Source organism: Littorina saxatilis, linkage group LG5 (genome assembly GCF_037325665.1).
Source record: "Littorina saxatilis isolate snail1 linkage group LG5, US_GU_Lsax_2.0, whole genome shotgun sequence".
Lineage (NCBI taxonomy): Eukaryota > Metazoa > Mollusca > Gastropoda > Littorinimorpha > Littorinidae > Littorina > Littorina saxatilis.
The window spans coordinates 50,356,062-50,383,856 of record NC_090249.1 but is presented as its reverse complement, the minus strand read 5'-3'; the positions used below and the strand labels follow the sequence as shown (position 1 = coordinate 50,383,856).

General features: G+C 42.5%; 3 protein-coding genes across 7 annotated transcripts in view; all 3 read right to left on the bottom strand.

The window, feature by feature from the left end:
* Positions 1–1,967: 1,967 nt before the first annotated feature.
* LOC138967786 (integumentary mucin A.1-like) lies at positions 1,968–2,609 on the bottom strand. Its single transcript, XM_070340441.1, has one exon. The coding sequence runs from the start codon at positions 2,607–2,609 to the stop codon at positions 1,968–1,970; it is 642 nt and encodes a 213-aa protein (XP_070196542.1).
* A 4,024-nt stretch (positions 2,610–6,633) lies between these two features.
* LOC138967784 (integumentary mucin A.1-like) lies at positions 6,634–7,029 on the bottom strand. Its single transcript, XM_070340440.1, has one exon. It carries the CDS (start codon positions 7,027–7,029, stop codon positions 6,634–6,636), a length of 396 nt encoding a protein of 131 aa, XP_070196541.1.
* Positions 7,030–9,192: 2,163 nt separating this feature from the next.
* LOC138967380 (multiple PDZ domain protein-like) overlaps positions 9,193–27,795 on the bottom strand; it is a 241,326-nt gene continuing 222,723 nt past the window's right edge. For 4 of the 5 annotated variants that reach the window (XM_070339916.1, XM_070339917.1, XM_070339918.1 and 1 more), the window contains 4 exons: positions 18,436–18,605; positions 17,637–17,748; positions 16,179–16,290; positions 9,193–14,675 (listed from right to left, as the gene is read on the bottom strand). In XM_070339916.1, coding sequence (XP_070196017.1) covers positions 14,402–14,675; positions 16,179–16,290; positions 17,637–17,748; positions 18,436–18,605 — 668 coding nt within the window. In that variant the 3' untranslated portion in view covers positions 9,193–14,401. The remainder of the gene's footprint in view (positions 14,676–16,178; positions 16,291–17,636; positions 17,749–18,435; positions 18,606–27,795) is intronic. The other variant, XM_070339919.1, reaches the window with a different exon arrangement.

Below are 27,795 nucleotides of genomic sequence, written 5' to 3'. Positions count from 1 at the left end.
GGGGGGGGACAGAGCTCTAGGGGGACAGAGAGAGGGACAGAGAGAGACAGAGGGACAGAGAGAGGGACAGAGAGAGAAAGAGAGAGAGAGGGACAGAGAGAGAGAGAGAGAGATAGGGACAGAGAGAGATAGGGACAGAGAGAGAAAGAGAGAGAGAGGGACAGAGAGAGAAAGAGAGAGAGAGAGAGAGAGAGGGACAGAGAGAGAGAGAGATAGGGAGAGAGGCTTTGCAGGCTGAGTTTGATGTTGGACCGGGTATCATATTATGATAAGTTGAGCTTAATTAAGCTTAAATACTCTTCGGACTTCACAACACGAAGACTCACGTACGTTACCGAACGGATTGGCAAACACATGTAGGCTACGCACACACATGGGAAGGTCAAGTCAAGTCAAGTATTTTATTGTTTTGGGCCCAGAGGGAAGAGGTGGGCGAAGGAGGCATTGCTTGAAGACGGAGGGGGGGGGGGGGGGGGGGGGGGAAGAGATGAAGTGTGGCTACGTTGAGTATAGTTTGGTATGGATGAGATGGTTGGTTATTGTGTTTGTTTGTTTTTTATCGTACCTGCAACCTGTATGACTATCCGGGACCGTTGCAAGTTTGTTTCCGTTCTCTGTGTACATGTATGGCAGTCTCCACGCTTAAAACTAGTTTCGCTTAGGACTATCACAGTAATAATGTAGAAGGTTCTGAAAAGCTCATGTCTTTTCACATTTCTCACTTCAAATCTTGGAGTTTCTGCACGGTTAGTGTTTGTCTCGAATGGGTAAAGGATATGTTGTATTGTCCAAGGTTCATCGCATTGTACATGTGATGTTTTTGGACTGTTTGCGTTGATTTTGCTCAATACATTGTCATCTGTAAAGGATTTTTGGCTGATAATGGTGTGATTTTTGGCTGATAATGGTGTGATTTTTGGCTGATGGTAGTATGATTTTTGGCTGATGGTGGTGTGATTTTTGGCTGATAATATTGTGATTTTGAAGCTGCATTGCTCGTCAGAGATCTGTCTTGGAAATGTGAAATTGTGCTATGAACGTCGTCTATGTAACGAGTCATTCCCATTGATTAAATTAATAAAACATTTTTTTCTTTATTTAATTTATAAAAATACTTGTGTGTATTCAGGCGTGCGGGTGTGTTGTATGTGTGCGTTCGTGCGTGCGCGCGCGTTTTGTGTGTGTGTGTGTGTGTGACGAAGAGGAGGAGGGCCAAGACGATGATGATGATAGTAATGACTTTGATTGACAACGACGATGATGATTCATGACGACGACGATGATGATGATAGTGATAATGACGATGACAATAATGATGATAAGAAAAATTACATGAATGTGGCGATATTAAGCTTTTCACGAAGTTTTCATTTTCAGTCCAGTCAAGGTTAGCTGATTATCTGCAAGCACGCCTCCAGATCGATCTTAAGTTTTGTTTCAGTTTCTTCCAGGCTAAGTGCAGCTTCTGCAATTGTGTTTCAGATTTTGTTGCTGGCCCGAATTGACTTTCTAATTAGGTATTAAACAATACCTAATTAGGGGTTTTTGTTACTGGCCCACTCCACCTCGTGAAAACAGTTCGCCTCACTATAATGGAGAGGTGCTGTCTATGGTGAAGAGCTGCTGTCTGTGATGGAGAGGTGCTGTCTATGGTGAAGAGCTGCTGTCTGTGATGGAGAGGTGCTGTCTATGGTGAAGAGCTGCTGTCTGTGATGGAGAGGTGCTGTCTATGGTGAAGAGCTGCTGTCTGTGATGGAGAGGTGCTGTCTATGGTGAATAGCTGCTGTCTGTGATGGAGAGGTGCTGTCTATGGTGAAGAGCTGCTGTCTGTGATGGAGAGGTGCTGTCTATGGTGAATAGCTGCTGTCTGTGATGGAGAGGTGCTGTCTATGGTGAATAGCTGCTGTCTGTGATGGAGAGGTGCTGTCTTTGGTGAAGAGCTGCTGTCTGTGATGGAGAGGTGCTGTCTATGGTGAATAGCTGCTGTCTGTGATGGAGAGGTGCTGTCTATGGTGAAGAGCTGCTGTCTGTGATGGAGAGGTGCTGTCTATGGTGGATAGCTTCTGTCTGTTATGGAGAGGTGCTGTCTGTGGTGAATAGCTGCTGTCTGTGATGGAGAGGTGCTGTCTATGGTGAATAGCTGCAGTGCTGTTACTAATGGTGGGGATGGTAGTGCTGTTACTAATGATGGGGATGGTAGTGCTGTTACTAATGATGGGAATTGTAGTGCTGTTACTAATGATGGGGATGGTAGTGCTGTTACTAATGATGGGGATGGTAGTGCTGTTACTAATGATGGGGATGGTAGTGCTGTTACTAATGATGGGGATGGTAGTGCTGTTACTAATGATGGGGATGGTAGTGCTGCTACTAATGATGGGGATGGTAGTGCTGTTACTAATGATGGGGATGGTAGTGCTGCTACTAATGATGGGGATGGTAGTGCTGCTACTAATGATGGGGATGGTAGTGCTGCCACTAATGATGGGGATGGTAGTGCTGTTACTAATGATGGGGATTCTTCTTCTTCTTCTTCCCGTGGGGGACCGGATCCAATTTCTTGGATGTTGAAGGTCCCGCGGTGATGTCCATACACTGTTGGCCCCCATTGCGGTCTGTGCCAGTCGTGTAAGGAAGTTAAAAAGCCAAAGCTGGGGGAGGGGGGGGGGGGGGTATGGGGGGTGCAGGAGGGCAGTGGAGAGGAGCTTGGCTAGGTTTTGGGGTTATTAAAACTTTGTACAATCCATCAACGGCTATGGGAGGGAGGTGGATGGTTGCAGGGCTCTGCTGCCACCGAGTCGTGACATGAACGACTCAAGGGAGGGGGCGGATGTGGTGGAGATCGGGAGCTTGTTCCACTCTGATGTTGTCCGCGGAAAAAAGGAGTGGGACAGTGAAGGGTGGTAGTCCTGTTCTTGGTGGATCCTATTCCCTCTCGTTCTCGTGTCTGATGGTTTGAGAAACGCGGTCTTGTCAATGCCGACCATGTCATTTTTAATTTTAAACATCATCGCTAGTCGACTGTTATGTCTTCGTTCTTCGAGGCTCTTCCATCCTAAGTTTGTCAGCATGTTGGTGACGGTGCCAGGCTCTTTTTCCCTGTAGTTATTGTGGACATATCTGGCCGCTCTTTTTTGGACTGACTCGAGCAGGTTGTTGTGCTGTTGTTCGTGCGGATTCCAGACAGTCGAGGCATACTCAAGGGTGGGGCGGACCATTGTGATGTAGGTTGCCGCTTTCACTTTTGGAGTGCACTCCTTGAAGTTCCTTCGGAGGAAGCCGACTGTCCTGTTTCCCTTCGCTGCAGCTGTTTCTACGTGCCTGCCCCAAGAAAGGTTACTTGTAATAGTAACACCTAGATATTTACTCTCTGTCGTCGTTTCAAGAGTCTGTCCATGGAGGTGGTAGTTGGATGGAAGAAGTATCTTATTCTTGTTTGGCATGATGTTCATTACCACACATTTGCTTGGGTTGAACTCCATTTGCCATTCTTGCTCCCATTTCTCTAGCGCTTCCAGGTCTTGTTGGAGCAGCATCTGGTCTTGTTGATTTGAGATGTTTCTAAACAGGAGGCTGTCGTCAGCAAACAGTTTTACTTTGGAATTTTTCACGACGTCTGGCATGTCGTTAATGTATAGCAGGAATAGGAGGGGTCCTAGCACTGTGCCTTGGGGCACGCCTGATGTTACTGGTGCTGGTGTTGATTGGACGCCCTCGATTGCCACCCTTTGTGTTCTGTCGGACAGGAAAGATTGAATCCAGTTTAGAGTGGAACCCCGAACTCCGTAATAGTGGAGTTTGTGCTGAAGGCGCTGGTGAGGAACCTTGTCGAAAGCTTTCGAAAAATCCAGTAGGACAGTGTCCACTTGATTTTTCTTGGCAAGGTTTTGTGCGATGTCGTGCACTGTCACTATGAGCTGGGATTCACAGGATCGTTGCTTCCGGAAACCGTGCTGGACGTCAGTAAGGATGTTGTTCTTTTGAAGATGTTGCATTATGGTGCTATGGACTATATGTTCGAGGATCTTGCATGTGATTGATGTGAGTGATACAGGACGGTAATTCGCGGGATGGTGTTTGTCTCCTTTTTTAAATATAGGGACGACTAGGGCCTCCTTCCAGTCCTGAGGTGTTTTTCCTCCATCAATCGACATTTGGAACATCCTTGTTAAGATAGGTGCTATTTCTTCAGCTGCTGTCTTCAGTAGAAAAGCAGGTATTTCATCTGGTCCAGTCGCCTTGTGGGGATTGAGGTTTCTCAGCAGCTTCAGTACCCCGGCTTCAGCAACGAGGATATTCTTCATGGCTGGGTACTTGCTCACGCCTTTGTTGGGAATATTTTGTGTGTCCTCATTTGTGAAGACAGACTGAAATTGAGAGTTTAAGATTTCAGCCTTGCTCACACTGTCGCTCTTTAAGAAGCCATCCTTGCTCTTCAGAGGGGCTATACCCGATGAGTCTTGACCTTTGCTTCGTACATGCGACCAGAATTTCTTGGGTGCCTTAGTGAAGTCTTCGCTTACAATGTCCTCAAGGTAACTCTTGCTTGCTCTTCTTATTTCATATCTAGCTTGGGCTTGCAAGCGTTTGTATCTGTCCTTATCTTTCTTCTTCCCGGATTTTCTAGCCTTCTTATGCGCTCTCTGCTTCCTTCGAATTGCTCGGCGAATCTCGGTGTCAATCCAAGGATGAGTGTGCTTGCGCGGCGTGAGTTTGGTCGGAACGTGTTTTTCAATAACTTGGGCTATTTTTTGTTTGAAATGGGCCCAGAAGCTTTCTATCGTTGCGATGAAGGCAGGGTTGGCCTTTACTTCCTCTGCATGTTCGCGTAGGTCCTTTCTAATTGCGTCAACGTTCGCCTTCTTCCACTGGTAGATCTTGCGTCGTGGGGGTCTCTTTCTTATTGGGCGAAGTAGGGTGTCGTACAGTACGATGTCGTGATCACTTTTGCCTATTGGTGGTAGGGGTTTGCAGCGTATAGAAAATGTGGGATGTGATGTCATCAGTATATCCAGGGTGTTGTTTTCTCTTGTGGGAAAATTTACTATTTGTTCAAGATCATTGTCTGCGGCAATGTCAAGAATGCTCTTGTTTACTCTTGATGGGTATCGGTGTCCTTCGATGGTGTTGGAGGACCAGTTAATATCAGGAGCGTTGAAATCGCCGGCGACGAGGAGGACATTGTTTTTGTTAGCTTTCTTTAATTTTTTGAATTCGTCTTCACTTGATTTCATGTACTCAGTGTCTGTTCTATTTGGTGGTCGGTAATACGCTGCCACTGTTACTTTTTTGTGTCGGCCGGAGGTCTTGAAAGTTCCAGTAATGAGTTCTACGTCTTTTGCTTTGTAGATGTTGTGTAGTTCTAATTCAACTTTGGATGCTATTAGGACTCCTCCATAAGCTTGTGTTGGCCGGTCTCTTCTGTCTACTTTGTAGCCTAATTTTGCTGGAAATAGTTCCTCTGAATTTATTCCGTCGTGTAGCCATGTCTCGGTACCGATGATTATATCTGGTAATGTGGATTCGACAAGTACTTCTATGTCTTTTCCCTTATTCCTTGCGCTGTAAAAGTTGATGTTGAGAACTCTAATCATGTTTCTGTTGTCTGACCTGCGGGTGTAGGTTGGTCTCTGGGGTCTGGGGGAAGATGTGTTTCCAGGTGCGCCGATGTCTGTGAGAGGGTCGTCTGTCGAGTTGCTTGAAGAAGTAAGGTTATTGGACGAGCCTGATGTTGATGGTAGGCTTGATGAAATATCAGAAGGGGTGTGAGAGGTCTGGGATAGGTGGGATAGGTTTATTGTAGCGTGTTCTTCATCAGTTGCGTTTGGCGTTGTTGAGAGGTTGATGGATGTATTGGGGCTTGGTGGTTGTATCAGAATGGACGAATCACTAGAGTCTGGTGGGTTGGAATAAATCGTTGTCGACTTATGTAGGCTCTTGCACTTTGGACAATACCAGAGATCAGTGCAGTCCCCGAGCTGATCATAAGAATGTGTAGTCATGCCGAGGCAGTCTTTGTGTGTCCATTTGTCACAGTCGTCGCAGGCTAGCGCCTTGTCATGCTTCTTGCATGCTTTCCCACACAGCACACAGGGAAATCTTGGTTGTCTTGGGCCTGGGTTAGTTTCAACTCCACTGACGAGAAGAAGGACGAGTTTTGATCTAGGGTGTTCAAATGTCAGAAGTTGGTATTTTGCGATTCTGTGTCTGGTGTGTCGAATCCAAAGAATGACAGAAGTTGGGTTCGAAATTTGGAGCGTTTGGTTGATGACATGAGCAACTGGTCTATCTAAGTGCCCTATGCAGTTGTAGAATGTCTGGGGTGTGAAAAAATGTTCATCACCTACCTTGTCTGGTACAGAATTCCTAGCGAGAGTCCAAAGTAGGATAAATGTAAACAGAAAGTAGCGCCGAGTAGCCGGAGCCGCCATTTTCTTTTTTTTTAGTTCACTTCACCACATCGCCATTCAAATCTCCTTTCACACGATGATGTAAAGTTCCAAGTTGCTTGTGACGATCCAAAGAAGTTCTCAGACGAGGACGAAACCTCCTCCAAGAATGTGGGCAGGGGAAAAGGGGGTAAAACGATCAGGATCAGGGAAATTCAGGAAATTCTGGTAGGGGAAATTTGGTTTACAGACCGCAGGGGCCAAGGGACATCACCATCATTGTAGTGCTGTTACTAATGATGGGGATGGTAGTGCTGTTACTAATGATGGGGATGGTAGTGCTGCTACTAGTGATGGAGATGGTAGTGCTGCTACTAATGATGGGGATGGTAGTGCTGCTACTAATGATGGGGATGGTAGTGCTGTTACTAATGATGGGGATTGTAGTGCTGTTACTAGTGATGGGGATGGTAGTGCTGCAACTAATGATGGGGATGGTAGTGCTGCTACTAATGATGGGGATGGTAGTGCTGTTACTAATGATGGGGATGGTAGTGCTGTTACTATTGGTGGGGATGTTAGTGCTGTTACTAATGATGGGGATGGTAGTGCTGTTACTTTCTCTCTGTCTTTTTGCCATGACAACAAATACATCAAGCTGGTAAATGAAATTCTGGTGTTGTTTGTTTGTTTGTTTGTTTGTTTGCTTCACGTCCAGCCGACCACGAAGGGCCATATCAGGGCGGTGCTGCTTTGACATATAACGTGAGCCACACACAAGACAGAAGTCGCAGCACAGGCTTCATGTCTCACCCAGTCACATTATTCTGACACCGGACCAACCAGTCCTAGCACTAACCCCATAATGCCAGACGCCAGGCGGAGCAGCCACTAGATTGCCAATTCTGAAGTCTTAGGTATGACCCGGCCGGGGTTCGAACCCACGACCTCCTGATCACGGGGCGGACGCCTTTCCACTAGGCCAACCGTGCCGGTTTCTGGTGTTGTATTTGTATGACTGCACAGCAAGAGATGGTAGTGCTGTTACTAACAATGTTTTTTTTAGTGGTGTGTGCGTGTGTGGGTGCGTGCATGTGTGTGTGTGTATGTCAGTGATTGAGTGAGCATGTGCGTGTGTGTGTGTGTGTGTGTGTGTGCAACCTCCTTTTTAAGTCTCATGTTAATTCATTCATGTAAGACTTTAATGGACACAAAAAACTGCCTGGCGCTAAGAGCTATACATTTCAGGTTGGGAGTTGTTATCATGTCCCCACGCACCAGGATTAACTTAATTAAGTAGAAGTGCAATGCCTTTGGTACAGTCACCAACCACCCAATGCATTGCACCCCCAGCGAAGGACGAATTGGCCATCCCTCCCTCTCACACACACCCAAAGTCCCACACATACACACACTAAAAGTAAGAGACACACCCACACCCACTTGGACAGACACACATACACACCATCAAAAACAAACACCCACACACGCAAACACAAACACACACTGGCTTCGCTGGAGTAAAACCAAGTTACTGGCAATGCGAAACAGAGGGGAGACAATGCCGCTGTGATATATATACATATATAATTACTAGCGTGGATAGTGTCCCCTGGTGTGCGTGTCCCAACTGTCCTCCATAGCACAGGTCTATCATATACCTATAGTAACCATGAGTCTGTGGTCATCTTTCAAAATGAAGGATGAACAATGAACATACATTCTATAATGAAAGAGCGTTAGCAGATGCACAGTACAAGCAAGTACAGAAGAGTAAAAACGTTTTAGATTTCCTGAAACTCTTGTAATGAAAACTTGGCTAGCCAAAAAAACACAAACTGACCTAAACATTTACAAAAAGCACATGAACGGCAGAAACACAAGCACAATCAAAGCTCAAAGCAAACCCAATCTAACAGACAATACAAACAAGTCGCGTAAGGCGAAATTACTACATTTAGTCAAGCTGTGGAACTCACAGAATGAAACTGAACGCACTGCATTTTTTCACAATGACCGTAGTCCGCCGCTAGTGCAAAAGGCAGTGAAAGTGGCGAGCCTGTTCAGCGCGGTAGCGGTTGTGCTGTGCTGCATAGCACGCTTTACTGTACCTCTCTTCGTTTTAACTTTCTGAGCGTGTTTTTAATCCAAACATATCATATCTATATGTTTTTGGAATCAGGAACCGACAAGGAATAAGATGAAATTGTTTTTAAAACTATTTCGGAAATTTATTTTTAATCATAATTTTTATATTTTTAATTTTCAGAGCTTGTTTTTAATCCGAATATAACATATTTATATGTTTTTGGAATCAGAACATGATGAAGAATAAAATAAAAGTAATTTTGGATCGTTTTATAAAAAAATAATTATAATTACAATTTTCAGATTTTTAATGACCAAAGTCATTAATTAATTTTTAAGCCTCCATGCTGAAATGCAATACCGAAGTCCGGCCTTTGTCGAAGATTGCTTGGCCAAAATTTCAATCAATTTGATTGAAAAATGAAGGTGTGACAGTGCCGCCTCAACTTTTACAAAAAGCCGGATATGACGTCATAAAAGACATTTATCAAAAAAATGAAAAAAACGTCTGGGGATTTCATACCCAGGAACTCTCATGAAAAATTTTCATAAAGATCGGTCCAGTAGTTTAGTCTGAATCGCTCTACACACACACACGCACAGACACACACACACACATACACCACGACCCTCGTCTCGATTCCCCCTCTATGTTAAAACATTTAGTCAAAACTTGACTAAATGTAAAAACAAAACAAAACCACAAAGCATGATCTAATGTAAATATATTTTTTATTTGGTACAAATAAATGACAAGTAGTGATCTGAGTGAAAGGTGCCAGGAACTGCAAGCTACTTTTGATGTATGACGAAAGTAAATATAGTATAAACAAGTCCGCAAGTGAAAAACAGCAACAAGTGAAAACAAGTCCCATAATGATAAAATAACGAGTCAGAAAATGTGAAAAACAGACGCAGTCTTGTTCTTGCCTGGGTTTACTGGGTAATTAAAAGTCTAGCATGATTATCATATAAATCAAGTATGTACACACAATGGTATGTCAAGGTCTCCGACACAATCTCCCCAACGTGCAAATAAACGACTGCTGAATTAAATTAATTCATGTACAATTCGATGAATTTCATTTAAACAGTAAAACAGTAACGCTATACACATTTCGCAGTTGAACTTTTTGATCACAATCACTCTACAAGACGGAAACAACTGAACTGTCTACAGCACACGTTGCAGACGTCCAACATTTTCAATACAGAATTTCCTTTTTTTTCTACATTTCCTAAGCGCTCACATGACACTGCCAATCTAATCGGACAGGGTCCTATGTAAAAGAGAAAAACGAGGAATAATATCACAAAACAAAGAGTCAATCAACCGCCCCCATCATGTTAAAAACCTACAGCAGGTTACTTGGGAAACAGCAGAAGTTCTTAGCAACCGCTAACACGAGTACATATCAAGAAAGTCAGACTTGTTGCATTAGTCCAGCCTGCTCTACTTTTGATTTCAACAAGAACAATCTCGAATATTTATTTGTGTGTGTGGTGAAAGCCCCCTTTCAGTAGTACATTAGCTTTATATCACCCATATTGCATGACAGTACTCTATGCAGAAATACGTTGTACTCGACACTCGCATAAGATGAGCCTTAAAATAGGTATCTGCTATAAACAAATATATATAAAAAAGTTATTTATTATTTTTGTAATAGATACCAACAAGATTAAGCTTATAGACGTGTTAGCATTCTCTGTTTCTATGACGTTTTCTCCTTTTTATATATATCTACTTCTTAAAAAATAAATATCAACAAGAAGATTAAGATCATGAATGTGTAGGCATTCTCTGTTTCAATGATATTTTCTTGGTTCTGTTTTTGGATCTTTTATAAATATCAATAAGAATTAAGATCAAGGTTATCAACATGTAGGCATTCTCTGTTTCCATAATATTGACATCTATATGAAGCATATGACAGCTCAGGATAATGACCTACTGGCATACTAAATAACATGAAAAAGGGTTCATAGCTGCCAACCTTCTGAAGTCAAAATCCAGGAGCCAGGGGTCCAGGGGGACCGTGTAGTCTTGAATATGAGCAGGGAGAAGTTGTCAAATTCGGGAGATTCCCGGAAAATCCGGGAGGGTTGGCAGCTATGAAGGGTTTCATTCAACAGGAAAAGAAAGAGTACTCAGATCACAACTTCTTTTAAACTTGATAGTATGTCCGTTAACTTCCAGTCAGGCCCTAAACAGTCCATGGAATGCTTCAAACAATCAATCTCTTGTCCAATCACAGAAGCAAATAAACAAACAAAACAATTGTCTCAGGTAGAGACATCATTGGTTGCATCATTGAGAGAAGTAGCACAACCTTGGGATTAAAACAAAAAAAACTCTGTCAAAAACAAAACAAACACAACCCCTTCTTTTTTCTGCTTGTCAGCTATACCTTTTCCAATACATTTTAAAATGTCAATAATTATACATTCCAGTTATTTCCAGAATTCCAATACATTATTTCACTAAAGTTTCTAACACAATATTTTGAAATCTTAATAATAATATACTGACATTATTCTTCTAAAATTCAATACATAATAATTCCAACAAATGTTTAAATACATTAAAAAATATCAATAAAAGTATATGTCAATTATTCAAATTGATAATTATAAATTCCAACAACTTTTCCAACACACATTGAAATTCCAGTATCATAGTGCATTGATAAAGATAGGTCAGACTTGAATGGACTACCAATACAATTTGTCAGAAGAAAAATAGGTCGAAACTGTTCACTCGACTGATTAAGTTCCTCTGCCTTACAGTACTGTATGTGAACCTGTAGATTTAACACTTAAGAGTAAATAACCTTACTAACATCAAGAGTTCATAACCTTGCTATCTCCCACCACGTGCAGAGAACAAAATAAAAAAACTGCATTAAAAATGTTAAAAACAAAATTACGAGAAAAAAGTAGCATCTTGGCTATCATTCTATTCAGATATGCATCAATAAATGCATCAGTCTAAAAATGGGGGGTCTTAACTCATTGTCTCCCAGGTACGGATATATCCGTACACACTCATATGGCTCTATCTGACCAGGTACGGATATATCCGTACCTACTCATATGGCTCTATCTGACCAGGTACGGATATATCCGTATCCACTCATATGGCTCTATCTGACCAGGTACGGATATATCTGCTCAGACCGTTAGCTTCAGTTGCTTCCAGTAACGTGCATCTAACGCCTGCATTCCAGCGTGTTGATACACAGTTACTACACAGTTACTACAATTCTGAGTGACCTGCTGCAGCACAGCTGGTCTCGGCAAAAAAAAAAGACTTAGCTGGGGTAGAAAGTGTTAAAAGGGGTGTCCCACTGTATTGTACCAAGAATGTCATCACCCCTGTAATATGAGTTTTATCTGGAATAAATAATAGATATGGCTAAGGAGGAAAGTAGCAGGTACGGAGTTGTGTGAAGAGAATGAAAAACAAACACCACAACTAAACAGACACACCAGCATCTGTATCTATGTTCAAATATCTTCCCAATGCATTCAGATCGTCTTACTGGGAAAGAAATTAACATAAATACATTTCTTGCATACACTGAAGTACAATCATATCACAAATTGACACACATACACTGAGGTATATCACAAACAGACACACATACACATCTCTTCATCACAATCACAAGAATCACTATGCAAAAGCCAGTTCTAAAATAAAATCTGATTACATTTTTCTTGTTGCGACCATATAAATCAAGCATTGGCTACAAGTATAACACAGTACACTGTAAAAGCTAGTTCGTTTGCATTTGCTTTCCATGTTTTATTATTTTCCAGCAGTATGCAAATGTTTCAAACTTTACTGCTAGATGTCCGATAACTGAAAAATACTTTTAGAAACTTTGATGAATGAAAAATCACTTTTTAAGATAAAAGTCAGTACACACTGTTTCCATGTGAAATGTATCATAATATTCCCATTTTAACCCTTACACTGGTGCAATTCTGTAACACATGTTACATAGCCACTGGTGAATTAACAGAGAGAAAAATAAAGAAAAACGGTCATATAGGTTTTCGTATCCATGGGAGGTAATCGGAATCGACCAAACAGACTGAGCCAGTAGCGCGACATATGTCGTGACAACCAGGTGACAGTATATGTAAAGTAGCGCGACATATGTCGTGACAACCAGCCTAAGGGTTAATGTATCTTTGCTATACTGATTTGAGTCTTATGCTTTTAGAACAAATTTATTTTGAAACATAGTGTTATGCAAGCTCTTCATGGAATGAACAGTTGATTTCAACCAAAACGCAAAATCTGGATGGTGAAAAAAAGAAGTATTATGGACTGTAACATACAGACAGGCATTCATATTTAGAATAAAAACAGACCTGCTTGGTTCTTTCTTCAACTACTATGTGTATGCTCTTTAGCCCTCTCAGATAAAGAAATGCATAAAATGAAACAAAACTGGTGCAAAGGTTTGGTAAGTTTGTTGCAAAGCTCCTGGCTTCCTATTAACACAGAAACACACAGAGAAAAAAAGAACAATCATTGTGCATGTTTTCTTTCTTCTTTTTTTTTGTTTTTTTCATCTTTTAAAAAAATAAAGAAAACAAAGCCTTTGCTTCACGATTTGATTTGAGAAATATTTTGAAATGCTACATCAAGAATCTACAAAGCGCCACACTGAAACAGCAGGTAGACGTGCACGTCTCAGTTGAAACTGCTACGTGTGCCACTCGATCCTCCTTTCATGCAAAATGATGGAATGTGATTGCGTCCGTCGAGTGTTGAACATGACATAACCTTACCACAGTCAACAGAGAGTCTCACTTCACTTACGAGTTGAGCCTCTTCTACACATTGCGTTCCCCACAAACTCTTGGGCCTGTCGGAACTGAGGCGAGGGGGGAAGGGGTAGTTTAGTTGGGGTGAGGGGAAGGTTGAAGGGGCCACAAGACAAAACTATCACCATCACAACCAGGGGGAAACAACCTACATCAACGTACGGTACAAAATGCTCGTGTTTGCTTTGCTAGCCCAGCTCACCGCCGGTTGTGGGGTTTATTGCATAAAATCACGTGAGTGGTCGGTCAAATGTTCATTGCAATATGCTCCTGGGAGTCGCTGGCTCGGCCAGTGTCTATGCTTGCCGCTTGCCAGATAAACGCAGAGTTGCGACTTCAGCAAAATAAGCTGTCAGTTCTGTGTCTTGTTTCTATACCGGTGAAAAATTGCAAATGAAATGTTTACCACGACGACGTGCATCTCAGTAAAACTCGACTCACAGTCAAACACACAATGTTTACAGCAGGGCTTGATTCCTTGCAGTCCCCTTGAAGAAGAATGACACTGTTCAGCATATTACGGTTTCTGGGACAATGTAGCAGTTCACCCAGTCTGAACCTTGTTTCGTTGACCTCTTGCTCCGGAGCGAGCGAAGTCAACAGTAGGCTGTTTGTGACTAACCATCAGTGAAGCAGCAATAGCTAAGATTAACAGTCCTTGTATTTCAGCGTAGTTTTGCGCAGGGCTCAAAAGTTGAGCAGCAGGTTCAAGAAGTTCACATTTCAAAGCAGTGTTTTGCTGGACACAGTTGCATTGAGAAGTCTCACCAAATTTGATTCCTAAGGATTAAAGGCTGCTTGAAACTACAGCGCTAATCCACAGATGTCAGGAAAGATTCACAGGAAAACTGCATCATTGTCATCTCACTTCCTCATCTTCAACACTCTGTCTGGCAGTGAAGAATAAACTTTGCTTGTCTTTTTTCTTGAGATTTCTCCTTTCAACAGAAATAATGGCGACCAGCTTCTCTCTTTTCAGTTCCTTGCAACATGAAACTTTCTTTTTGTACTTAACTACATAAAAACGGCAGCAGCAGTATGTGTCTTTCCCTCTATGACTCAGGTAACCTTGACCTTCGTCAAGACAGGATGACCAAGGTGACCTTCCCACGTGCATTTTTCAAAATGTTCACAGCTTCCTCGTGTGTCACTCCGTCCAAGTTTTGACCGTTGACGGAGAGAATCTGATCGCCGCGTCGCAGTTGTCCATTCTCCGATGCCGCTCCCTTTGTGAAGACATTCTTGACGTAGATGGGAAGGTCGCCGTGCGGTGAACCATGACCTCCCACGATGGAGAAGCCCAGTCCATCTGGCCCACGCTCCAAGGTCACTGTTTTGCGCTGTGGTGGTTGGCTGAAAAGAATTATGAAAATATTTATTAACATAAAATCGTGATAAAAAAAAATCCAAAACACAGTAAGAGCTCAATTCTAAGGAAAGGAAGTTTTCAAGCAGAGGAACATGTGTAAAAAAAAACATTGAAAAAAAACTTGCCATACCAACCATGCAAGCCTAAATTTGAGTAGAAAAATTCAAAAATGGCTCTTAACCCCTTCACTGCCCAGCACGTACTAGGTACGTGGTCATGTTTGGTTTGTCATACGCCCATACACGTACTAGGTACGTGGCACATCAGCACTTTTCAGGACATTTGTGAAAACTAAATGGGAGGTAACCACTGTCCAACTTCTTGTAGGGGTTTAAACACAGTTCTTTCCCATTGACCGTTCAGATAAGTTAGTACCACGTGGTGAAAACTCGTAGACCTGTTTTCAAATGATACAGTGTTCTGGAAGCTCTACAAGAAGTGATTTATGGATTACCACACAGAAGAATACTGTTATGGGCTGTAATGTGAGTACCTGATGTTTGACACCAGTTTTAGCTGTGTTTTCTGCGGTTTTACGTGCTGCAGTGTGTGTGTGAAAGTTTGGAAACTGTAATGTTTGACAAATGGTCATTATATCGATTTTTACTATAACAATCACAAACAAAGTCCAATGATCATGTTATCACATAATAGCCAAGGGTGTAAGCAAACCACATGCCAAAGATCTAAGAGATATCTCAATAAATGATTGAGCAGTGAACAGATTAGTGAACCTACCGAAGAAAGCGAAATTTGCCCTGGCGCACAGCAATACCAAAATGCTGTTATACTGTGGCAGTGAAGGGGTTAAAAGAACTGCCTTATTACCAAGGGAACTATTCCCTTGTTTGTGTGACAAAGGACAGGGGCGGACGAGGGGAGGGTTTCTGGGGTTTCCGGAAACCCCCCCCCCCAGCCAAAAAATAAAAATATTTTTATGGTGCATTTCTTTATTTTACATTGAGTTTCAATTTTTTGGGTATTAATCAGTGACAAAATCTGCTGCCTGAAACTGGTAATGATCATCCTCAGAATGCACCAGATTGCACCATTTTGCATCCTTTTTTTCAAAATTTTCAGGGGGGGGATGCCCCCGGACCCCCCTAGCAAGCTAGGCGCTTCGCGCCGTCGGCTCGGCGCTTCGCGCCTTCACACCCATATCTTCACAATATACTTTTGGAACCCCCCCCCATACAATGAACTGATCCGCCCCTGAAGGATATTGCATTGTCATAACCATGCTTAGGTGTCTGTCACAAATATCAAATTATAACCTACAAACCTCTTAACTGGAAGCAGCAAATCCACTACAACAATCGACCATGGAAAACAAACCAATAGCAATGTGTGAATCAATGCAACTTGTGGACAAACTGAGACTGACAAGAAGGCTGTAAAACTCACATTCACAAACCAGCACGAACTGATTCCAGCCCTGGAAAGAATGTCCAAGGAAAAAAGTCAATGAGAAATAAAACACCACCTACCCATCATCCTCCAGCTCGATGGCGACTCCATGCAAGGTGGGGTCACCTGACATGTCACCGCTGACCTGTCGCGACCTCTGACCTCCTGTCACACTCACCACAGTGTCCTCCCCTGAAAGACCAAAGTGTCTGTGTCAGGGCAAAGATAGGACCCACATCAAAAACGGAGCAACCCATTGAATAACAAGAAGGGCAAAGCCCATACGACTCACATGCTTGACCTTGACATGACCTTGACCTTCAGGGTCAAGGTCAAATCACTAAACCTAGCAATGACATCATACACTAAGAACTGCTTTACACATTTTTCCTACCAAAATACATGTGACCTTGACAAGGTCATCCAAGGTCATGCAACACAAAGCTGTTAATTCAAGACATAGGAAGTACAATGGTGCTTATTGGCTCTTTCTACCATGAGATATGGTCACTTTTATTTTGGTCACATTTCATAAGGGTCAAAGTGACCTTGACCTTGATCATATGTGACCAAATGTGTCTCATGATGAAAGCATAACATGTGCCCCACATAATTTTTAAGTTTGAAACAGTTATCTTCCATAGTTCAGGGTCAAGGTCACTTCAAAATATGTATACAATCCAACTTTGAAGTGCTCCTGTGACCTTGACCTTGAAGCAAGGTAAACCAAACTGGTATCAAAAGATGGGGCTTACTTTGCCCTATATATCATATATAGGTGAGGTATTCAATCTCAAAAACTTCAGAGAAAATGTGAAAAATGTGAAAAATAGCTGTTTTTTAGACAACATTTATGGCCCCTGCGACCTTGACCTTGAAGCAAGGTCAAGATGCTATGTATGTTTTTTGGGGCCTTGTCATCATACACCATCTTGCCAAATTTGGTACTGATAGACTGAATAGTGTCCAAGAAATATCCAACGTTAAAGTTTTCCGGACGGACGGACGTCCGGACGGACGACTTGGGTGAGTACATAGACTCACTTTTGCTTCGCATGTGAGTCAAAAATAGTAAACAACATTGACAGATGATGGACATCAGTGTACAGTATATCATTTTTGCCTTCAAGTTTGGAACATGCAAATGACGTCAGCTTTAAAAGCGTAAGATATAATTATGATGTCACTTTATGACATACTATTATTCTGTGTCTGGCACCTGCGATCGACTGAATGGTTAATCACGCTTCAGCGTTCCTGTTGTGTTGTTGTTGTGTGTTTTCTATACCTCAGTTGCAAGCAGGATTCTTAACCGCTTCTTTTTGCCTGTTTCTTATTCTTGTTTGACTCTGTTTTTACTTTTTCTTCCCCAATCTTCTTCTTCTTCTTTTTCTTCTGTGTTCATGGGCTGCAACTCCCACGTACACTTGTGTTTTGCACGAGTGTGTTTTTAACGTGTATGAGTTTTTTTGCCCCGCCATTTACGCAGCCGGGGAAAATGTCCCAATGACTATAACAGTCCAGAGGCCGTCACCCACCTTGCATGACCTGCAGCGTGACGGGGCTGGCCGACTTGAGCAGTTGCACAGCCTCCGTGTGTCCCATGCCGTCCGTGGAGTGACCGTTAATCATCAGGATCTTGTCACCAACCTGAAACACAGCAACTTGACAATGACAAATGCAAGCCAGGCATTCATCTGAGGAGTATACAGTTACTGTGCGCTGAATCGAAAGTTATATATAAAGAATGGCCATAGCATTTGCTAAGATATTACTGTATTGCAATGTTCTCCTTACACACACATTCAAGCATGAAAGTCACAGAAACACACCAATTCACACATGTTCCTGTCACCACTGACACATCATGACCCAGCCGGGTCTCCAAACCAACTCCATGACACCAAACCTCCTGCTCGGGTGCCTCGTTGAGCGGGAGCTGGAGTGCGACAACCATCCCTCCCTTGCGGTGTCCCTGTTTCCTCCTTTTAAAGTTGGGGTCACACGCAGGAACATGCCCCTAATGGTTTTACCATGAGGGCGTTAAACATCACTTTTATCCACACAAGTAACAATACAGTGTTCCAGATGGTCGAACGTGTAGCACTAGACCTGTACGTGTACGTGTAGATATTGCGTCACCCGTGACTCACTGTTTTCTCCAATGTTCCAAATGCATACGTTGTTTTGCTCCCACCAAGACTGCATATCTTGGCAAACGCGTGACGTAAGAACTAGATTTGATGACGTTACCCGTACCCGTTCCCGTACACGTCCTGAAAAGTGCTGATCTAGATCTTGCTAATACAATGCCCACGACCCTAGGCAGAGACCTACCCGCAGTTTGCCGGAGCGAGCAGCGGGTCCATCAGGGTTGAGGCTGGCGATGATGATGGGCACGTCACCCAGAGGGCTGCCCAGTCCCCCCGCCACACTGATCCCCAGCGACCCGCTCAGGTCGTGCTCCAGCTGCACCGTGCGCAGGTGACTGGCGTCTTCACTCTGACCTGGCAGACAGGCATCAACACACTCTCATTATAGTCATGACAATGCATGCTTGTCACTACAGTTGAACCCCCCCCCCCCCCCCATTTCAGACACCACTCCCCCATATTATGGTCAAATGGCTTTCACTTTTCCAGAAAATCTTCTGCTTTTAAACAGAAAGAACATTCTGTGAAGATAAGACTACAGTTAAAGTGACGCTTCTCTGCAGGTGCAATCAACAAAATTATCAGTCAAAACTTATTGAACGCAACTGAACCAAAAGTAACATTTATTTGAAGATGTTCCCAGTTCTAATCATGAGGAGCTGAAATGGCTATAAAAGTATAATTTGAACAACCATCTTCTCGCCCCACTTCAAATATATAAATTATGTCTTCATAGAGACAAGAGAGAAAAAAATCAAAAACAAGCATGCAATGAATTTCACAAATAAGCTTTTTCTAATAGTGCATGAAGGCAACATGCATTGCTGGTGTGGCAGACTCCCCATAACAACGGGGAAAATCTACAGGTAGGAAAAACACAATCAAATGCAAGCAAGGATCACCAAAACTCATTTGTCTGGAAAAAATATATATGCACATTAGCCCCCCCAAAAGACCAAATAACTGAATTCAAATTAAAAGTAAAATAAAGAAAAGTTAAATCATAATGAATGAAAATCTACAGAGAGAATAGAAAACCCCTTCCATTAAGAACGCCATTATTTGAATCTTACACCCCCCTTCCCCCTTCTTTATTGTACCTGTATACTTTTTTGATTCTCTGTTGACTTACTGGGAACAACTGCCATTATGTTTGACCGTCAGGCTTTACAAATTGCCAGGACAAAAATGACCACTCCGGTAACTTCATTAATTACACCACAAAGGCATGAAACCCGAGATGTGGTGTGTGTCTGTGCATGAGTGTGTGTGCATGTGTGTGTGTTTGTGTGTGTGTGTGTCTGCACGTGTGTGTGTGTGTGTGTGTTTCACTTGTACATGCCTGTGTATGTGTGTGTGTGTTTCACTTGTACATGCCTGTGTATGTGTGTGTGTTCCACTTGTACATGCCTGTGTATGTGTGTGTGTTCCACTTGTACATGCCTATGTATGTGTGTGTGTTTCACTTGTACATGCCTGTGTATGTGTGTGTGTTCCACTTGTACATGCCTGTGTATGTGTGTGTGTTTCACTTGTACATGCCTGTTTATGTGTGTGTGTTCCACTTGTACATGCCTGTGTATGTGTGTGTGTTTCACTTGTACATGCCTGTGTATGTGTGTGTGTTCCACTTGTACATGCCTGTGTATGTGTGTGTGTGTTCCACTTGTACATGCCTGTGTATGTGTGTGTGTGTTTCACTTGCACATGCCTGTGTAAGTGTGTGTGTGTTTCACTTGTACATGCCTGTGTATGTGTGTGTGTGTGTTCCACTTGTACATGCCTGTGTATGTGTGTGTGTGTTTCACTTGTACATGCCTGTGTATGTGCGTGTGTGTTTCACTTGTACATGCCTGTGTATGTGTGTGTGTTCCACTTGTACATGCCTGTGTGTGTGTGTGTGTGTTCCACTTGTACATGCCTGTGTATGTGTGTGTGTTTCACTTGTACATGCCTGTGTATGTGTGTGTGTGTTTCACTTGTACATGCCTGTGTATGTGTGTGTGTTCCACTTGTACATGCCTGTGTATGTGTGTGTGTGTTTCACTTGTACATGCCTATGTATGTGTGTGTGTTCCACTTGTACATGCCTGTGTATGTGTGTGTGTTCCACTTGTACATGCCTGTGTATGTGTGTGTGTGTTTCACTTGTACATGCCTGTGTATGTGTGTGTGTGTTTCACTTGTACATGCCTGTGTATGTGTGTGTGTTTCACTTGTACATGCCTGTGTATGTGTGTTTCACTTGTACATGCCTGTGTATGTGTGTGTGTTCCACTTGTACATGCCTGTGTATGTGTGTGTGTGTTTCACTTGTACATGCCTGTGTATGTGTGTGTGTTCCACTTGTACATGCCTGTGTATGTGTGTGTGTTCCACTTGTACATGCCTGTGTATGTGTGTGTGTGTTTCACTTGTACATGCCTGTGTATGTGTGTGTGTTCCACTTGTACATGCCTGTGTATGTGTGTGTGTTCCACTTGTACATGCCTGTGTATGTGTGTGTGTTTCACTTGTACATGCCTGTGTATGTGTGTGTGTGTTTCACTTGTACATGCCTGTGTATGTGTGTGTGTTCCACTTGTACATGCCTGTGTATGTGTGTGTGTTCCACTTGTACATGCCTGTGTATGTGTGTGTGTGTTTCACTTGTACATGCCTGTGTAAGTGTGTGTGGTAAATTAGAGGGTCATAAAGGAAATTCCACTTCATCAACAAACCAGTCCACTTATGACGGCTTACTAGTGCCAAAACTGAAAATTAGTCATTAACACCTGAAAATTAGTACATAACACGTGAAAATTACAAATTTTCGTGAGAAAATTACAGTTATGCCGTGAAAATTACTAATTTTCAAGTGTTAATTACTAATTTTCAAGTGTTAATTACTCATTTTTAGTTTTGGCTTGCTTCCTGACGGCTTACTAGCGCCAAAACTAATAATTAGTAATTTTCGCGTGTTCATCACTAATTTTCAGGTGCCTGGTGACTGTGGAGACTCAATGCGCATGCGCGACTGTTACACCGGCCTCAGCAAAACATCTCTCGATTCGAAACTTTTCTGGTCCATAGTTCTTTAATCCGATGCAAATTAACAATAAGAGCCCAGCGCATGTGTAGAGAACCGTGACATACAGCTGTCTGTCCGAAAACTTGTTGAATAACGAATTCCATCGACAGCTATTTGTGAAAGTTCAAGAGTCTCGACCGAAGAGATCCGTCTGCTAGTGGTCGGTCCTTCACCACATGTTCGGCCGGCCGCCATTTTTCCTCTCTCGGTTCGAACATTTTCGGATCGATTGTCCTTCACTAATACACTACAAAGCAAATTTATGAGTGTGGTAGTGGAAACAAGTAAGAGGTACAGCTGTCTGCCCGACAACTTGTCGAATAAGGAATTATAGTATAATAATAATAATAACGGGTATTTATATAGTGCCTTATCCGAAGTTCAAAGCGCATATGCCGTGTGAGATGGAATTTTTTACACAATATATCACGCATTCACATCGGCCAGTAGATCAACAGCCTATAGGCGCTGCATCCACTTTCACGGCCTATTATTCCAAGTCACACGGGTATTTTGGTGGACATTTTTATCTACGCCTATACAATTTTGCCAGGAAAGACCCTTTTGTCAATCGTGGGATCTTTAACGTGCATACCCCAATGTAGTGTACACCAAGGGACCTCGGTTTATCGTCTCATCCGAAAGACTAGCACTTGAACCCACCACCTAGGTTAGCAAAGGGGGGAAAAAATTGCTAACGCCCTGACCCAGGGTCAAACTCGCAACCTCTCGCTTCTGAGCGCAAGTGCGTTACTACTCGGCCACCCAGACCGAAAGATATATGTGAAAGTGTGAGACCACAGCCGATCAAAAGTCCGTCTGCTACGAACAGCTTCGATTCGAAAGTTTTCGGGGTCGATTATTTTTTCTAAGATACCCAAAACAACGTTAAGGAAATCGCTATTGCAGAAAACTGTGACATGCATCTTCATATCGGATAACTTGCTCGATAAGGCCTTCTATTAAAAGATATTTCAGAAATAGTGTGAGAGCGATGTTTGCCGGACGTTGTAGCCTCTCAGTGCGAACTCTTAGAGTCCGACTACTGTGACTGAAAACGAGGCCAAAATGAAAATTAGTAATTAACACTGTTAATTACTAATTTTCAGGTGAAAATGGTAACCCTAGGTTTTGGCACTGGTAAGCCGTCATATCCACTTAAGGAAGAGGAACACTGTATTTTCACTCCCCAAACATTTGTTTTTTGCCCCTTTCTAGTCATTCTAGCCACCACCTCCACCCCATACATATATCCCCACCCTGGCAGGAAAAAATAAAAATAAAATGAACTGTACACACAAAACGGACAAACAATTTGTGCAAAAAATTAGTGCATGTGAACCGATAATAAGGAAAGTGTACTACTATGTCTCTTTTACACTGCGGCTGAAAGCTTGGTAAGATAAAATACACTGTGCGCCACAGATTATAATGCTTTCCCGCTGACTATACTACCCAACCAAGAGTAATATTTTCTGTGCAAGCATGTATTTTAGTATATCCCATGACCTCCCTTCTTTGTCTCTGTTACTTCAGTATGGGTATATATGTTGTATTTTTATAGCTCAATAAATACATCATGGACTCAAAAAAATATATGATAGTGCAGATTCCGATTTGGGCGAAGAACTACTTTGCTCCCGACCTTTGACCTCGCGCCGAACAATGTGACACATTTGTATGAAGTTCCAAAATCGTATTGCACGGCTCAGAAAACCATATCAGTTGCACGCAAAAATGAATCTCAGAACTGATCTGATGTATGAGATGCAATAAGCAAACGTTTCTTTCATTATGAAAGCAATGCAGGTGGGAAAAAACGAACATTCAACTTACAAGATAACCAGATGCTAGCGAACCAAAACAAAAACACGAGTACCCTCCCCTTGCTTCGTTAGCAGACGACTTTTGAGAATCTGTCAGACCGTCCTTACCTGGCACGGTTGGGCTTCGCTATCATCAGCTGTTTCACGTGTTTTGCGAGCAAGTCTACTCTTTTGCCTGGCTCTGCAGTAAGTCCACATTGGCGATGAAGGTATCTAAGAACTTAACATGTGTGTATTTTTCCGTAATCCAGTCATATTCTTTCAAAATGCAATCAAGCGGCGGTGACAGACTTGGGTCCTGTTTTCATCGCATCAATACCAGTTTAGGTTCATGCAAACACACTCGCAAAACAGTTTATCATGTAGATACATTTCAAATAGGGAGCAAATGGTTAAATCTACATATGTGTTCCCTAAAATTTGCTTCTCTGTCAATAAGACTAATTGTATAATAATGCGTTCGAAAAAAACAACGTGGAATCGATTCTGAATCGAGTCGAGTAAGCCAAATGGGGGCCAAACCGGTTTCCCCGTTCCGCCGACCTGAAACGCAAAAGAATTGTGCGCTTCAACTAAATGGATTTCTATACGACTTCATTACTTTCTTGCAACTTATGAACCTTTACTTAACGCTTTTAAACGGTCTGAAAGTAGTGTTACCGCGTACTTATAGATGCACTCATTCGTTTTATTTTTTCAGCGACGGTCACTTAGTTTAAGGTTGCAAAAAGGCCATGTCTCGCTGAAAACACTGTTTCACACTCCACAGATCGCAAAAGTGCCGCTGGTAGTCTACACTTTGTGTTTGATGGTAGAATGGGATATACAGATTACAACACTCGTGTTTTTTTATATGGCTTGTATTTCAGTCAAGACCCAGCGGGAATATCAATCGAGAGCCACTCGCCAAAGGCTCGTGTCTCCCGATGATATTCATCCGCTGGGTCTTGACTGAAATACAAGCCATATAAAAAACCACTCGTGTTGTAACCTATACATATATACGACTGTAGAAAAACCACACTCGGTGCAGTCAGAAGGTCAGAATGTGACACTACACATCAAACATTCATCAAAAAGTCCTTTTTTTTTCAGGCAAAAGCATTCAGCTGTTATTTTTCATTGAGTCAGGGGTGCTAATTTTTTTTTCTCAGGCGTGCTATTAATCACGAAGACATCTTAGATTATTAGTTATTTGGGGGGAGAGGTGGGGGAGCAGGGGGAGGCAGGAGGGGTAGAGTGGACCTGTAACAGTTGGGGATGGGGTCAAGGTTCACGAGGAGTCTTACAACTTTGTTTTAACCTTCCAAAGTCTGCTACCGTGGAACTGCCTTTATAAGACCCCCAAATGTAAGACCCCCTCCCTTTCAACTCAAAGGCCCTGTTTTCTCAGATTTTCTGTTCATAACCTCTGTCCTTTTACCCCCATTTTTGTGACTCCATCCTTTTTATGACGTGATTTCTCTCTCTCATATCTGTGAGTGCTGAAAGCGGGGATTACACTGTATATTGATCTTAATCTTCTTCCTTTTCTTCTGCGTTCATGGGCTGGTCATTTCCCGCCCTCCATTTTAAGAAGCCATACTCCGGGGATGCACGCATGCTTAGTATTTTTGTGTATCTATAACCCACCAAACTCTTGTGTATCTATAACCCACCAAACTCTTGTGTATCTATAACCCACCAAACTCTTGTGTATCTATAACCCACCAAACTCTTGTGTATCTATAACCCACCAAACTCTTGTGTATCTATAACCCACCAAACTCTTGTGTATCTATAACCCACCAAACTCTTGTGTATCTATAACCCACCAAACTCTTGTGTATCTATAACCCACCAAACTCTTGTGTATCTATAACCCACCAAACTTTTGTGTATCTATAACCCACCAAACTTTTGTGTATCTATAACCCACCAAACTTTTGTGTATCTATAACCCACCAAACTCTTGAGTATCTATAACCCACCAAACTCTTGTGTATCTATAACCCACCAAACTCTTGTGTATCTATAACCCACCAAACTCTTGTGTATCTATAACCCACCAAACTCTTGTGTATCTATAACCCACCAAACTCTTGTGTATCTATAACCCACCAAACTCTTGTGTATCTATAACCCACCAAACTCTTGTGTATCTATAACCCACCAAACTTTTGTGTATCTATAACCCACCAAACTTTTGTGTATCTATAACCCACCAAACTTTTGTGTATCTATAACCCACCAAACTTTTGTGTATCTAGAACCCACCAAACTTTTGTGTATCTATAACCCACCAAACTTTTGTGTATCTAGAACCCACCAAACTTTTGTGTATCTATAACCCACCAAACTTTTGTGTATCTATAACCCACCAAACTCTGACACGGATTTCACGATCTTTTCTGTACATTCTTTGTCTTCTGCTTGCGTGCAAAGGGGATAAGCCACTAGCAGGTCTGCACATTCGTTGACCTTGACCAGAGTGAGTAAAATTAGGAAAATCTCCACCCTTAACCCACCAGGTGAAGCCGGCGTTCGAACACTCAACCTTCAATAGGGGAGGCTAACAAACATACAGGAATTGCATTTTAACGTTTATGAACTTTAGGTTTGGAAAAAAAGGAAGGGGTATAGGTGGGGTGGTGGGGGAGGGGGGGGGGGGAAAGAGGGTTGAGTGCATTCAAGGGAGCAGAGTATATATATATGAGATTTATAAATGTAAAAAACAGTTGTACCCAGTTTTTCTTTCTTTCTACATTACCCCCCTACCCCTCCTTCTCTACAAATCTACTGTTTCTTTCATCGCTATCATCCAGACACACACATAAAAAAAAGTGGATGTGTGTGAAGCAGTGAGAGGAGAGAAGAGTTGCGCCCCCTTGAAAAACAGTGAGGCAAACAATCGCCGCTGAAATGTGCAGGCGATCATCACCGACATCCCAGGGAGTAGCAAAGTCAATCAGACCATATTTTCCAAAGGGACAAAGTGAACATATGGAGCAGACACCTTGACATATGGAGCAGACACCTTGACATATGGAGCAGACACCTTGACATACGGAGCAGACACCTTGACATAGGAGCTAATTATTATTCACCATGGCACCGGCTAATGATTGCCATACTGCGGAACCCCCCTAAAGGGGGATAAGACACTAGCAGGTCTTTCTTTCTTTATTTGGTGTTTAACGACGTTTTCAACCACGAAGGTTATATCATGACGGGGAAAGGGGGGAGAGGGGATAGAGCCACTTGTCAATTGTTTCTTGTTTACAAAAGCACTAATCAAAAATTTGCTCTTTCTTTCTTTCTTTCTTTGGTGTTTAACGTCGTTTTCAACCGTTCAAGGTTATATCGCGACGGGGAAAGGAGAAGGATGGGATAGTCAATTGTTTCTTGTTCACAAAAGCACTAATCAAAAATTTGCTCCAGGGGCTTGCAACGTAGTACAATATATGACCTTACTGGGAGAATGCAAGTTTCCAGTACAAAGGACTTAACATTTCTTACATACTGCTTGACTAAAATCTTTACAAAAATTGACTATATTCTATACAAGAAACACTTAACAAGGGTAAAAGGAGAAACAGAATCCGTTAGTCACCTCTTACGACATGCTGGGGAGCATCGGGTAAATTCTTCCCCCTAACCCGCGGGGGGTACTAGCAGGTCTGCACATAAGTTTGTTTGTTCGTTCATGGGCTGAAACTCCCACGGCTTTTACGTGTATGACCGTTTTTACCCCGCCATTTAGGCAGCCATACGCCGCTTTCGGAGGAAGCATGCTGGGTATTTTCGTGTTTCTATAACCCACCGAACTCTGACATGGATTACAGGATCTTTTTCGTGCGCACTTGGTCTTGTGCTTGCGTGTACACACAGGGGTGTTCGGACACCGAGGAGAGTCTGCACACAAAGTTGACTCTGAGAAATAAATCTCTCGCCGAACGTGGGGATGAACTCACGCTGACAGCGGCCAACTGGATACAAATCCAGCGCGCTACCGACTGAGCTACATCCCCGCCCTGCACATAAGTTGATCTGGGAGATCGGACAAAAATCCACCCTTAACCCACCAGGTGGCCGCGGCTTGAACTCACGACCTTCCGATTAGGAGGCCGATGTCTTATCCACAGTAGGCCACTGCGCACGTTGAAACATATTTCATCTTCTAACAGATACAAATTTTCTGTGTCTACAGAAGTTGTGTCTTAATTCCTGCTGTGAAGATCCGCAGTTTGTCTGCTTTTGAAAAAAGAATATTAAAAAAAAGGTAACCGAACACAACTGCACTGTTCAGATAACCGCACTGTTCAGATATGAGCACAGACCAAACCAACACAAGAAGAGCAAACGCTCGATCGAGTCACTTTCGCAGTTCTGAATATTATATGAGGCATCAGATGGACAGGAAGAAATTGCTATTCACAACACAATGAGTCACGTTCACATAAAATTTGAGCCCGGTCACTTTTATAGTTTCCGAGAAAAGCCCAACGTTAAGTTGTGTGTTGCCGAACAGAAAAGGCTAGTTATCTCCCTTGTTTTTCTGATAACGTTCGTAAAAGGCTACAGATGTAAATACTTTGATGTAAAGAATAATCCTACAAAGTTTCAATCACATCCGATGAACTTTGTCAAAGATATAAAATGTCTAATT

What these genes read in the sequence shown, in the direction of transcription:
- LOC138967786 (XM_070340441.1), bottom strand. Translation starts at nt 2,609, where the DNA reads ATGGGGGCCAACAGTGTATGGACATCACCGCGGGACCTTCAACATCCA.
- LOC138967784 (XM_070340440.1), bottom strand. Translation starts at nt 7,029, where the DNA reads ATGGCAAAAAGACAGAGAGAAAGTAACAGCACTACCATCCCCATCATT.